The following is a 14,521-nucleotide window of genomic DNA, read 5'->3' as shown; positions in this document are numbered from 1 at the left end:
GGCCAGCAGGTCCAGTAGTTTGGCCATGTCTCCGGGCCAGTCGGCCAGCTGCACCGTGAAGCGACCAACTCTATCATCCAGAACCAGAGCCCGTTCCATACACTGCAGAACCAGGTCCAGTTCCATGTTTGCACTGCTCACCACCACAGCCACTCTAGAGAACACACACACACACACATTAGTTATGTTCAAACTGTTTAGGGGTTCAAATGGAAATTCCAAATGATCGGGCAGACCAACCCGAAAGTCGTAGAGAGTTGAGACTTTGAGGGATGGAAGTACTCACACCGCCTACAACCACACCAAAGCTCGTCCCAATCGGCCTGACGGGGGCGCTACAGCGCTCAAAAGTACGAAAAGACTCATAACTCCTGAACCGTTCGTCATAGAGCCAAGGCAAATTTTTTTCAAAAAACTACTTTTGTGAACTAGTCCTGGGTTTTTCGCCCGATTGGAACCGAACCAGTGCAGCAAGATTCTCTGGAGTCTGATTGTCAATTATTATATTTAAAAAAAAAGTTGATATTTTGATTCACACCAAAACATTAGAAGTGGGCGTGGCCACTTTTACTAAAACGGCTTTCCCTCTTGAACCGAATGAGATAATTTCACCAAACTTGGTACACCTCTGTACGGGCTCGGTCTGTGGTCACGTGAAAAAGGACATGCTGACTGGCCACTTGGTGGCGCTATAAACATGAACATAAAACATGAAAACAGCTATAGCTACGCAACAGTCAATCCGATTGACTTGAAAACTGGCACGCGGTGTCTTTGTCCAAAGTGCCGCGATTGACTATAAGCACATTCACATATCTTGAAAAACACGGCCGCCACCAGCCAATGAAGTTTGAGCGGCTGTCAGAGAAGGATCAGAACGAAACTCACTGGGCTTGTTTGACTCACGGCCCTAGAGACCTGTGAGAAATTAGAAATAAATCGGCCACCGGGGGGCGCCTTCAGGTTTTTCACATGCGTAAAGGATTGTATATCACACAATTTGTTGCACACACCCACAAAATTCATACCATTTTGTAGAACTCCTCATTCTAAGCAACTCTATGACCACCGTTGTCAATCGAACGGTTCGTTAAATATTAGAGATTATTTCGTGAACTAGTCCTAGGTTTTTGGCTCCACCTCGAAAACTGTTAAAAAGCATTAAAGCTACTATATTTCCTTAATAAATTGCCTGTATTGGTTGTAAATGGTCTTTAACATCTATGATCTAAGTGTTTACATGCTTGCTAAATAAAACGCAATATCTTTTATGCATGTGCTTTATGCTCTTAAAGTGCTTGAACCCCGTTCGATAATTTTCCTTGAAGCTTTATTGGGGTTTTGCATGTAAAAACTTCTTCCTCGTTGTTTCTGTCTTGTGTTCCATTACAAATATCTAAACATTCTTAAATCAAGACAAATTTACTGGAGAAGCAAAATGACTAAAGATATTAAGAGAAATGTATCAAAATGAAATGAGTTTGTATTTAAAACTAGAACAAATATCTCAGAGATATAGTATTAATTCAAAGGGGAAAAACTAGATTTTTTTGACCCCATTGGGTAAATGTATCTTGAATCATGAATGTTTAGATATTTGTCCTGGAAAACAGGATGATAATTTGTTGCCGTAAATAAGTCGGCTCCTTTTTAATGTGTAAGATTCAATGCAAAATATGTTGTATTGCTGTTGTTTTCCTTATATTAAAGCAGTACTAACATGTAAAAATCCTGCTCATTGTTAGTTAGCTTATGAATTAAATTATGTGAACAAATGAGACCTTGTTGTAAGTGTTACCATCTAATTTATCAATAGTAATTCAGTGTAATACAGTGTATTCTAGTAATATATAGGCAGAGATGGATGATAAGCCAGCTGGGTGCATTAATATCAGAGTTTAAAGTTGGTTTTCTGAAGGAGATTCAGTTCACTAGAGCTCTTAAATGAGTTCAGTAAAGCAGCGCGTCTTTATGGACTGAACCTGATGAAATCCTCAGCTAACTGGCTTATCTCAGAGAGTGTGCATGTGGACGCTGACCCGGTTAGGATGCTGATAAAGTGAGTGAGGGGCTTTAAACACCTTTTGCCTTTGAGCTCTGGCAGTTGTCCAGCTAAGATGGCGGCCAAACCCATGGCTCCTTCTGTGTCCACAGTGGATCGCTCGTACTCCTGAAACCTCAGCATGGCCACCAGAGCATCAGCTTCCCTTTGAGAGAGAACGCATGCATTGGATCAGATGGACGCTATTGATCTGGAACGCACTGATGTCCAACTCCAGGTGACCAGAGTTGGGGAAACGCATTACAAGTAACTTGAGTTACGTAATATCACTTTTTCCAAGTAACTAGTAAAGTAACGCATTACTTTTCAAATTTACAACAAAATATCTGAGTTACTTTTTCACATTAATTTGACTGACAGCTCTCCTGCCCTCATGTTGAGAGTTTGTGTGTGTGTGTGTGTGTGTGTGTGTGTGTGTGTGTGTGTGTGTGTGTGTGTGTGTGTGTGTGAGTGTGTGGGCATGTTTTTGTGAAATATCAGGACACAAATGTGTATAATGACATGGGTATTACAAAAAGAGGGTGAAATATGAGGACGTTCCCCATGTCCTCACTTTTCAAAATGCTTATAAATCACAGAACAAGTTTTTTTTCACAGAAAGTGAACTGCACAGTCTCCTGTGATGGGTAGGTTTAGGGGCAGGGGCAGTGTGTGTGTGTGTGTGTGTGTGTGTGTGTGTGTGTGTGTGTGTGTGTGTGTGTGTGTGTGTGTGTGTGTGTGTGTGTGTGTGTGTGTGTGTGTGTGTGTGTGTGTGTGTGTGTGTGTGTGTGTGTGTGTGTGTGTGTGTGTGTGTGTGTGTGTGTGTGTGTGTGTGTGATGGGTAGGGTTTAGGGTCAGTGTAAGGGGATAGAAAATACGGTTTGTACGGTATAAAAACCATTACGCCTATGGAATGTCCTCACATTTCACAAAAACAAACGTGTGTGTGTGTGTGTGTGTGTGTGTGACCATGATGGTTATTGTAGTTCTAGACTAAATGTGAGCATTTATTTATCTCACTTGCACAATAAAGATTCTGTCCTCCTCAAAATGAAGAAAATCAGTCAAATGCAAAATCAGAATACTATACTACTCCAATAATTAAATGTTAAATAAAACATTTTATGCATAATCTACCTTCATATTTAATTGATCAATGTCTTGCTGCTGACCTTTGATGATGAAAATTACTAGATTTTTAGTTTTTATTGTTAAAACTTTTTTCTCCTGCATCTCTTCTCCATTATCCAGAGCTGCGCCCTCTAGTGTTCATGAGGGAATCTGCATCTTCACCTCAGTCTGAGGATTATTATTTACATTTTGGTATGAAGAGGTCTTTACCGTTGCACAAAAATATTACTTTTTGTTATAAAAAAACTAAAAAACAAGCCCAGCCCAGGTGAGAAAAAGTAACGCAAAAGTAACGTAACGCATTACTTTTCTTAAAAAGTAACTAAGTAACTCAATTAGTTACTTTTTAAGGGATTAACGCAATATTGTAATGCATTTCTTTTCAAAGTAACTTTCCTCAACACTGCAGGTGACACACATCCTCCTCAATTTATCTGGACATCTGATGGCCCATCTCAACACAACTTCAAGATACCTGACAGAAATGACTTTGTCCACCAGTTTCTTGGCCAGCTGAAAGGTATGTGTCCCCAGAGAGTGATCCACCAAATCTGTGTGAGCAGCAAAAGACGAACAATCAGAACCGGACCAGAACCGGAGGCAGAAGCGTTTGCATGAGACAGACTTTACCTCTGTAGAGCTTCTTGTTGGGGTTGCAGTAGAGATCTTTGATGGGGCAATCAGTTTTGAGCGACTGCAGGAGAAGAGGAAACTCCTCTGGTTCAACACCCTGTTAGAAACACAAGACCCACAAGCCTTAAAATCCAAACGGAATGGAATATTGCAGAGTTTCTTGAGTCAGAATAACTTCATCTCTTCTCTGATGACAAGGGGCGGGACAACCTGTCACTCACATGAGATCAGCCAATAGCAAACCACAACCATCCAATCAATTCCCCACACAATCACAATCAATCCCCGCCTACATTTGTTCTTGTTTGTGAAGCGATTCACTCAATATATGACACACTAGAAAAGACCAGCGTGATTTCCCTTTCATGCTCATAATCGTGCACTTTAAAAGCTAAACCTAGGTATGATATATCGGCTACCATATCGGTATCAGCCGTTATATGTTCATTTTTAATGTTATTAGCCAATACACTAAAAAAAATAACTCATTAGGACAAACTCAATTTAATTGAGGGCAGGTTTTCCATCCAATAAATATGTGTAGCCCCAACTCATAAAAAACTAATTCATGCAATGAAATGTAATTGAGTTGGTCCAACTCACTTTAATCAAATACAGTTTAAATTATATTTATATTAGGGCTGTCAAAAGATTAATCGCGATTAATTGCATCCAAAATAAAAGTTTGTGTTTACATAATATATGTGTGTGTACTCTGTTAATTATTATTTATATATAAATACACACACATTCATGTATATATTTAAGATAAAATATTATTTTTATATATAAAACATTTATATTTATATATATTATAGATTATATAAATGTATATACATGCAAATATTTCTTAAATATATACATGAATGTGTGTGTATTTATATATAAATAATAATTAACAGAGCACACACACATATATTATGTAAACACAAACTTTTATTTTGGATGCGATTAATCGCGATTAATCTTTTGACAGCCCTAATTTATATACTTATAACATGACTTTTTTTCACTTGTCAAACTTAAATTAAAACTTTTAATTGGAAAATCAATTATAAGCAGTTTCATTCATCATCATACACAATGTATATAATGAAAATATAAGAAAAGAGGTGTCACTCCTGACATTAGCATAGATCTGAGTGCCCACAGCCTTAGCACAGACGCCACTCTTCAGCAGAACGATAACCACAAAATTACAAAACATTACAGAAACCTCTCTAAATGTCCAACATAACTGAACATTAAACACTAACATTACTAACAACATCATTCCCTTTACAGAAAAACATATAAAATAACACTTTAATCCTAAATTTACTCTCCTAATGGAGTCCCTTGCAAAGCATGCTGGGAACTGGCCAGTTAGTTGTGTCAACAAAAATATTTCATGTAGTTTTAACGCAACTGAATTAAGTAAACTTCGGTTTTAAATATATTAGGTTGATTGAACACAATTAAATTAAGTTGACAAAATTAGATATGTTTAAGTAAAGTGAACAGAATTGAAATGTGTCACATCTATGAAGGACCTGAATCTTTTTTTTTTTTTTGAGTGTATAGTAAAGACATTAAATAATGGATAAAGGAAAACACAGTTCAGTGCAACATGTGCATTCATATCGGCGACATTAAAATTATAATGAGAACATTATAATTGTGTTTGGGACATGACTTTTAATGGTGAGACTTTTGTTTTTGTAATCAGCTTTTAAAGCTCCACTGTGTGATATTTTCCTCCATCTAGTGGTGAACTGGTGTATGACCATCCAGTGAATATTAGTTTCTCTCAATTCCGATTTCGTTTTAACTCCTACGGTGGCTGATTTAGTCCAAGATTAACATGGCTTCCAGCTCGACCTCGTCCACATTGGACACGGAGCCATCGAGTGTTAAAACGCCAAAGGCCAAGCTTGAATTTACGGGAATGTCCCTCTTTGGCTAATGTACTTTCAAGATGGAGGAGCAACATGGCGACCCGCATTCAAACCCTCACCCGTATGTGTTTACAATGGCATATTATAAACTAACCAGAATACTTTATTACTTGAAAGAAGTAAATATACATTAATGAGCACATATATTTTTGAAAGAACTAAGTGTTTTTAGCTAAGAATAAATTTAAAAAGTTACACAGTGTAGCTTTAAGTAAACTTCAGTTTTAAATATATTAGGTTGATTGAACACAATTAAATTAAGTTGTGACAAAATTAGATATGTTTAAGTAAAGTGAACAGAATTGAAATGTGTCACATCAATGAAGGGCCTGAATCAGTTTTTTGAGTGAAGACATTAAATAATGGATAAAGGAAAACACAGTTCAGTGCAACATGTGCAGTCATATCGGAATGATCGTAAGTTTATAATATGCCATTGTAAACACATACGGGTGAGGGTTTGAATGCCGGTCGCCATGTTGCTCCTCCATCTTGAAAGTACATTAGCCAAAGAGGGACATTCCCGTAAATTCAAGCTTGGCCTTTGGCGTTTTAACACTCGATGGCTCCGTGTCCAATGTGGACGAGGTCGAGCTGGAAGCCATGTTAATCTTGGACTAAATCGGCCACCGTAGGAGTTAAAACGAAATCGGAATTGAGAGAAACTAATATTCACTGGATGGTCATACACCAGTTCACCACTAGATGGAGGAAAATATCACACAGTGGAGCTTTAAAATAAATTCATCGTAAACAGGCAAGCTAATAAAATGTCAAAAGCACAATGAAAATGAAACTAAGATCACAGATTCAGGATGATGATGATTTTCACGCATATGCATGAGTTAATCCCAGCTTTAACCCAGGGCAGTGTGAAGCAGGGGCTGATTTGACTCACTATGACAGCGATGCGAGGGTTCAGGTGTTTGATGGCGGCGGCCGTCCCTGCCAGGAGACCGCAGAGTCCGCCCGCGGGCACGATGACGGCGTCCAGCTTGGGCACCTGCTCATAGATCTCCAGACCCACTGTGCCCAGGCCTGCCAGATACACGGCGCTGTCGTCCCTGCGGGCACAGAGAGAGATGAGCGGGCACAGAGAGAGATGAGCGGGCACAGAGAGAGATGAGCGGGCACAGAGAGAGATGAGCGGGCACAGAGAGAGATGAGCGGGCACAGAGAGAGATGAGCGGGCACAGAGAGAGATGAGCGGGCACAGAGAGAGATGAGCGGGCACAGAGAGAGATGAGTGGGCACAGAGAGAGATGAGCGGGCACAGAGAGAGATGAGCGGGCACAGAGAGAGATGAGTGGGCACAGAGAGAGATGAGTGGGCACAGAGAGAGATGAGCGGGCACAGAGAGAGATGAGTGGGCACAGAGAGAGATGAGCGGGCACAGAGAGAGATGAGCGGGCACAGAGAGAGATGAGCGGGCACAGAGAGAGATGAGCGGGCACAGAGAGAGATGAGCGGGCACAGAGAGAGATGAGTGGGCACAGAGAGAGATGAGCGGGCACAGAGAGAGATGAGCGGGCACAGAGAGAGATGAGTGGGCACAGAGAGAGATGAGCGGGCACAGAGAGAGATGAGCGGGCACAGAGAGAGATGAGCGGGCACAGAGAGAGATGAGCGGGCACAGAGAGAGATGAGCGGGCACAGAGAGAGAGATGAGCGGGCACAGAGAGAGATGAGTGGGCACAGAGAGAGATGAGCGGGCACAGAGAGAGATGAGAGATGAGCAGGCACAGAGAGAGATGAGAGATGAGCGGGCACAGAGAGAGATGAACGGGCACAGAGAGAGATGAGCGGGCACAGAGAGAGATGAGCGGGCACAGAGAGAGATGAGCGGGCACAGAGAGAGAGATGAGCGGGCACAGAGAGAGAGATGAGCGGGCACAGAGAGAGAGAGATGAGCGGGCACAGAGAGAGATGAGCGGGCACAGAGAGAGATGAGCGGGCACAGAGAGAGATGAGCGGGCACAGAGAGAGAGATGAGCGGGCACAGAGAGAGATGAGCGGGCACAGAGAGAGATGAGCGGGCACAGAGAGAGAGAGATGAGCGGGCACAGAGAGAGAGAGATGAGCGGGCACAGAGAGAGATGAGCGGGCACAGAGAGAGAGAGATGAGCGGGCACAGAGAGAGAGAGATGAGCGGGCACAGAGAGAGAGAGATGAGCGGGCACAGAGAGAGATGAGCGGGCACAGAGAGAGAGAGATGAGCGGGCACAGAGAGAGAGAGATGAGCGGGCACAGAGAGAGATGAGCGGGCACAGAGAGAGATGAGCGGGCACAGAGAGAGATGAGCGGGCACAGAGAGAGATGAGCGGGCACAGAGAGAGAGATGAGCGGGCACAGAGAGAGAGATGAGCGGGCACAGAGAGAGATGAGCGGGCACAGAGAGAGATGAGCGGGCACAGAGAGAGATGAGCGGGCACAGAGAGAGATGAGCGGGCACAGAGAGAGAGATGAGCGGGCACAGAGAGAGATGAGCGGGCACAGAGAGAGAGATGAGCGGGCACAGAGAGAGATGAGCGGGCACAGAGAGAGATGAGCGGGCACAGAGAGAGATGAGCGGGCACAGAGAGAGATGAGCGGAGAGATGAGCGGGCACAGAGAGAGATGAGCGGGCACAGAGAGAGAGATGAGCGGGCACAGAGAGAGATGAGAGGGCACAGAGAGAGATGAGCGGGCACAGAGAGAGATGAGCGGGCACAGAGAGAGATGAGTGGGCACAGAGAGAGATGAGCGGGCACAGAGAGAGATGAGCGGGCACAGAGAGAGATGAGAGGGCACAGAGAGAGATGAGCGGGCACAGAGAGAGATGAGCGGGCACAGAGAGAGATGAGCGGGCACAGAGAGAGATGAGTGGGCACAGAGAGAGATGAGCGGGCACAGAGAGAGATGAGCGGGCACAGAGAGAGATGAGTGGGCACAGAGAGAGATGAGCGGGCACAGAGAGAGATGAGCGGGCACAGAGAGAGATGAGCGGGCACAGAGAGAGATGAGCGGGCACAGAGAGAGATGAGCGGGCACAGAGAGAGAGATGAGCGGGCACAGAGAGAGATGAGTGGGCACAGAGAGAGATGAGCGGGCACAGAGAGAGATGAGAGATGAGCAGGCACAGAGAGAGATGAGAGATGAGCGGGCACAGAGAGAGATGAACGGGCACAGAGAGAGATGAGCGGGCACAGAGAGAGATGAGCGGGCACAGAGAGAGATGAGCGGGCACAGAGAGAGAGATGAGCGGGCACAGAGAGAGAGATGAGCGGGCACAGAGAGAGAGAGATGAGCGGGCACAGAGAGAGATGAGCGGGCACAGAGAGAGATGAGCGGGCACAGAGAGAGATGAGCGGGCACAGAGAGAGAGATGAGCGGGCACAGAGAGAGATGAGCGGGCACAGAGAGAGATGAGCGGGCACAGAGAGAGATGAGCGGGCACAGAGAGAGAGAGATGAGCGGGCACAGAGAGAGAGAGATGAGCGGGCACAGAGAGAGATGAGCGGGCACAGAGAGAGAGAGATGAGCGGGCACAGAGAGAGAGAGATGAGCGGGCACAGAGAGAGAGAGATGAGCGGGCACAGAGAGAGATGAGCGGGCACAGAGAGAGAGAGATGAGCGGGCACAGAGAGAGAGAGATGAGCGGGCACAGAGAGAGATGAGCGGGCACAGAGAGAGATGAGCGGGCACAGAGAGAGATGAGCGGGCACAGAGAGAGATGAGCGGGCACAGAGAGAGAGATGAGCGGGCACAGAGAGAGAGATGAGCGGGCACAGAGAGAGATGAGCGGGCACAGAGAGAGATGAGCGGGCACAGAGAGAGATGAGCGGGCACAGAGAGAGATGAGCGGGCACAGAGAGAGAGATGAGCGGGCACAGAGAGAGATGAGCGGGCACAGAGAGAGAGATGAGCGGGCACAGAGAGAGATGAGCGGGCACAGAGAGAGATGAGCGGGCACAGAGAGAGATGAGCGGGCACAGAGAGAGATGAGCGGAGAGATGAGCGGGCACAGAGAGAGATGAGCGGGCACAGAGAGAGAGATGAGCGGGCACAGAGAGAGATGAGAGGGCACAGAGAGAGATGAGCGGGCACAGAGAGAGATGAGCGGGCACAGAGAGAGATGAGTGGGCACAGAGAGAGATGAGCGGGCACAGAGAGAGATGAGCGGGCACAGAGAGAGATGAGAGGGCACAGAGAGAGATGAGCGGGCACAGAGAGAGATGAGCGGGCACAGAGAGAGATGAGCGGGCACAGAGAGAGATGAGTGGGCACAGAGAGAGATGAGCGGGCACAGAGAGAGATGAGCGGGCACAGAGAGAGATGAGTGGGCACAGAGAGAGATGAGCGGGCACAGAGAGAGATGAGCGGGCACAGAGAGAGATGAGCGGGCACAGAGAGAGATGAGCGGGCACAGAGAGAGATGAGCGGGCACAGAGAGAGAGATGAGCGGGCACAGAGAGAGATGAGCGGGCACAGAGAGAGATGAGAGATGAGCAGGCACAGAGAGAGATGAGAGATGAGCGGGCACAGAGAGAGATGAACGGGCACAGAGAGAGATGAGCGGGCACAGAGAGAGATGAGCGGGCACAGAGAGAGATGAGCGGGCACAGAGAGAGAGATGAGCGGGCACAGAGAGAGAGATGAGCGGGCACAGAGAGAGAGAGATGAGCGGGCACAGAGAGAGATGAGCGGGCACAGAGAGAGATGAGCGGGCACAGAGAGAGATGAGCGGGCACAGAGAGAGAGATGAGCGGGCACAGAGAGAGATGAGCGGGCACAGAGAGAGATGAGCGGGCACAGAGAGAGAGAGATGAGCGGGCACAGAGAGAGAGAGATGAGCGGGCACAGAGAGAGATGAGCGGGCACAGAGAGAGAGAGATGAGCGGGCACAGAGAGAGAGAGATGAGCGGGCACAGAGAGAGAGAGATGAGCGGGCACAGAGAGAGATGAGCGGGCACAGAGAGAGAGAGATGAGCGGGCACAGAGAGAGAGAGATGAGCGGGCACAGAGAGAGATGAGCGGGCACAGAGAGAGATGAGCGGGCACAGAGAGAGATGAGCGGGCACAGAGAGAGATGAGCGGGCACAGAGAGAGAGATGAGCGGGCACAGAGAGAGAGATGAGCGGGCACAGAGAGAGATGAGCGGGCACAGAGAGAGATGAGCGGGCACAGAGAGAGATGAGCGGGCACAGAGAGAGATGAGCGGGCACAGAGAGAGAGATGAGCGGGCACAGAGAGAGATGAGCGGGCACAGAGAGAGAGATGAGCGGGCACAGAGAGAGATGAGCGGGCACAGAGAGAGATGAGCGGGCACAGAGAGAGATGAGCGGGCACAGAGAGAGATGAGCGGAGAGATGAGCGGGCACAGAGAGAGATGAGTGGGCACAGAGAGAGATGAGCGGGCACAGAGAGAGATGAGTGGGCACAGAGAGAGATGAGCGGGCACAGAGAGAGATGAGCGGGCACAGAGAGAGATGAGTGGGCACAGAGAGAGATGAGTGGGCACAGAGAGAGATGAGCGGGCACAGAGAGAGATGAGTGGGCACAGAGAGAGATGAGTGGGCACAGAGAGAGATGAGCGGGCACAGAGAGAGATGAGCGGGCACAGAGAGAGAGATGAGCGGGCACAGAGAGAGATGAGCGGGCACAGAGAGAGATGAGCGGGCACAGAGAGAGATGAGCGGGCACAGAGAGAGATGAGTGGGCACAGAGAGAGATGAGCGGGCACAGAGAGAGATGAGTGGGCACAGAGAGAGATGAGTGGGCACAGAGAGAGATGAGTGGGCACAGAGAGAGATGAGCGGGCACAGAGAGAGATGAGCGGGCACAGAGAGAGATGAGCGGGCACAGAGAGAGATGAGCGGGCACAGAGAGAGATGAGCGGGCACAGAGAGAGATGAGCGGGCACAGAGAGAGATGAGAGATGAGCGGGCACAGAGAGAGATGAGCGGGCACAGAGAGAGATGAGAGATGAGCGGGCACAGAGAGAGATGAGCGGGCACAGAGAGAGATGAGAGATGAGCGGGCACAGAGAGAGATGAGCGGGCACAGAGAGAGATGAGAGGTTTGGACCCGTCTGCTCGTTATCTTACACTTGTTATAATAATAGTGCAGTAATTGAGTTCAGCCACTGTTGCCTTTGGCTTGCTTAGTTGGGGTTTAAAAGGCAATTAATATTCAGTAATATTATGTATTCAGCTGCACTGACACTATCAGATGAACTGAATTGATCTGAATAATGACTCTATTGTCTTCTGTAGAGCTGCTTTACAGCTGAATGTAAATTTGTCTCATATTTAATGAAGTTTGCATCTTTTTATTACTGTGAAACTGCTTTGAAACAATCTGCACTATAGAAATAAAGCTCACAATCTCATAATATAACACGACTATTGGGAACACTAAATTATGGCTTGCTGGACACTACATTTTGTCGTCAAGTCAAGTCCAGTCAGCTTTATTTATATAGCGCTTTTAACACTGTAGATTGTTTCAGAGCAGCTTCACAGTGTTAAACAGGAAAATAAATCAGCATAATTTTATTCAGCCATTCTGGAGAAAAAATGTCATCAGTTCATTTCAATGATCATACAGTGACAGTGTGGGCTATAGATCAGTCATTTAGTTTATATGGTTAATTTAGTTTAATAATTAGATTTATTTCGATATTTAGTTGAAAAATTGGTAACACTTTATTTTGATAGTCCACTTTAGACATTCTACTAACTATAAGTAACTTTGCAACTACATGTCAACTAACTGTCATTAGAGTATTTGTAGACTGTCTGATTAATATTTACTAAACTTTATTTTGTTGGTCCCCCAACAGACATTCTACTGACTATAAGTAACTTTGCAACTACAATTCAACTTATTCTACTAACCCGAACCCTAACACCTAACCATAACCTACCAGTCTACTGACAGTCAACTAATACTCTAATGACAGTAAGTTGACATGTAGTTGTAAAGTTACTTATAGTTAGTAGAATGTTTAAAGTGGACTATCAAAATAAAGTGTAACCAATTTTTCAACTAAATATCGAAATAAATCTAATTATTAAACTAAATTAACCATATAAACTAAATTACTGCTCTAATTACTGATCTAAAGCCCACACTGTCACTGTATGATCATTGAAATGAACTGATGACATTTTTTCTCCAGAATGGCTGAATAAAATTATGCTGCATTATTTTCCTGTTTAACACTGTAAAGCTGCTCTGAGACAATCTACATTGTTAAAAGCGCTATATAAATAAAGCTGACTGGACTTGACGACACAAATGAAACTTGTAATTGCACTTCTCTTTTCGTTGATTTCACTGACTTACTGATGCACCGAAGAAAAGACAAACAAAGCCATCTTTTCTAGTTCTTATCTAGTTCTAGTTTTTTTTAGGATAAACCCTTCACAGAGTTGAAATGAATTACATGATTAAATGTAGCTGCAAGCAACCGTCATCGGGCCGAGCACAAAGAACATGATAAGGCATGGCAGAATGGCTGGAAGCATCAGACCAACAGCAACAATGAGCAATTGAAGACATATTAAGACCATTTTAGGCAAAATGGCTGAAAAATCATAAATACAGACACTAGTAATATTATTCAGAGGTTTATCACTCTTGACCAATAGGTGGCGCTGTGACCAAACTGATGTGATGTGGTCAGAGTAAGATGACAATGAAAATGTCAATATAGCAAAGCATAGATACAGCCGAAGATACAGTCTTTTTGGCATCACGGCTCAAATTTGTTGCTGTGCTTTATGAAAACGGATTTGTCTATTGACATGAAATCCATACATTTTTGTCAGTACTGTCTGAAGACGATCTGACTCGAATTCTGTGAAAATCGGACAAACATTCTAGGAGGAGTTAGAAAAAGTAGGTTTATATTGAAAATCATAATGGCGGACATGACATTCGACCAACTATGGCAAAATTGGTATCTATGTTCTCAGCATGACCCAAGGAATGTATTTAGATCAGTTTCATTATTATAGGCTAATTTTATAAAAAAGTTATTAGCATTTATGTAAATTTCATTATAACTTTTGACCACAAGGTAGCGCTGCCCCCAAAACTTTTTGAGTACCGCCAGGACATTAGCCAATGCGTTTGTAGAATATAGCATTTTTAGACAAAATTCAAAATGGCTGACACCCAAAATGGCGTCGTTCGACTTGGCATGCTGCACCAAATCTAAAAAAAAGTTTATCTTATATATTACCCTCTATTACTAATTTACTATCTAAAATTGATTCGTCTATGGAGAGTGGTGGCAATGGTAATCATTACATAGGAGAAAAAAGAAAAAAGGGGAAGCAGACTAATACAATGAAGGCAGTATGATGGAAGTGGTGGTGGTGACGGCAATGAAGATGGTAATAAATAATTAATGGTTCATTTGCTTATGCACACACACACACAATCACACCCACACACCTATACATTTACACATTTTTATTTCACTTCTGGACTCATGGAATTACTAGATTGTTTATTACTGCACTATTTTGGTCTGTCTGTTGAAGGGGAGGAAAAAAAATGTGTGTATAAAGTCAGACTTGTGTGTATAAAGTCAGAATTGAATTGTGAGATATAAAGTCAGAATTGTGTGTATAAAGTCAGAATTGTGTGTATAAAGCCAGAATTGTGTGTTAGTCAGATTTGAATTGTATGATATAAAGTCAGAATTGTGTGTATAAAGTCAGAATTGTGTGTATAAAGTCAGAATTGTGTGTATAAAGTCAAAAAAAGAGAAAAAAAGGAAAAGAAG

At 44.6% G+C, this 14,521-nt stretch overlaps 1 protein-coding gene across 2 annotated transcripts in view; it reads right to left on the bottom strand.

The window, feature by feature from the left end:
- The window catches only part of LOC307142157 (L-threonine ammonia-lyase), a gene marked incomplete at its 5' end in the record, with an annotated part of 30,122 nt that overhangs the window by 2,250 nt on the left and 13,351 nt on the right, over positions 1–14,521 (bottom strand). For both annotated transcript variants that reach the window (XM_079842767.1, XM_079842766.1), the window contains 5 exons: positions 1–154; positions 2,082–2,207; positions 3,648–3,723; positions 3,803–3,902; positions 6,641–6,806. The exon at positions 1–154 is cut by the window's left edge and continues 14 nt beyond it. In XM_079842767.1, coding sequence (XP_079698893.1) covers positions 1–154; positions 2,082–2,207; positions 3,648–3,723; positions 3,803–3,902; positions 6,641–6,806 — 622 coding nt within the window. The remainder of the gene's footprint in view (positions 155–2,081; positions 2,208–3,647; positions 3,724–3,802; positions 3,903–6,640; positions 6,807–14,521) is intronic.

The sequence above is a fragment of the Gobio gobio genome, assembly GCF_949357685.1.
Source record: "Gobio gobio genome assembly, chromosome: 18".
NCBI classification, from domain to species: Eukaryota; Metazoa; Chordata; class Actinopteri; order Cypriniformes; family Gobionidae; genus Gobio; species Gobio gobio.
Note: the sequence above shows the minus strand (reverse complement) of the source record. Positions and strands in the feature narration are given on the sequence as shown.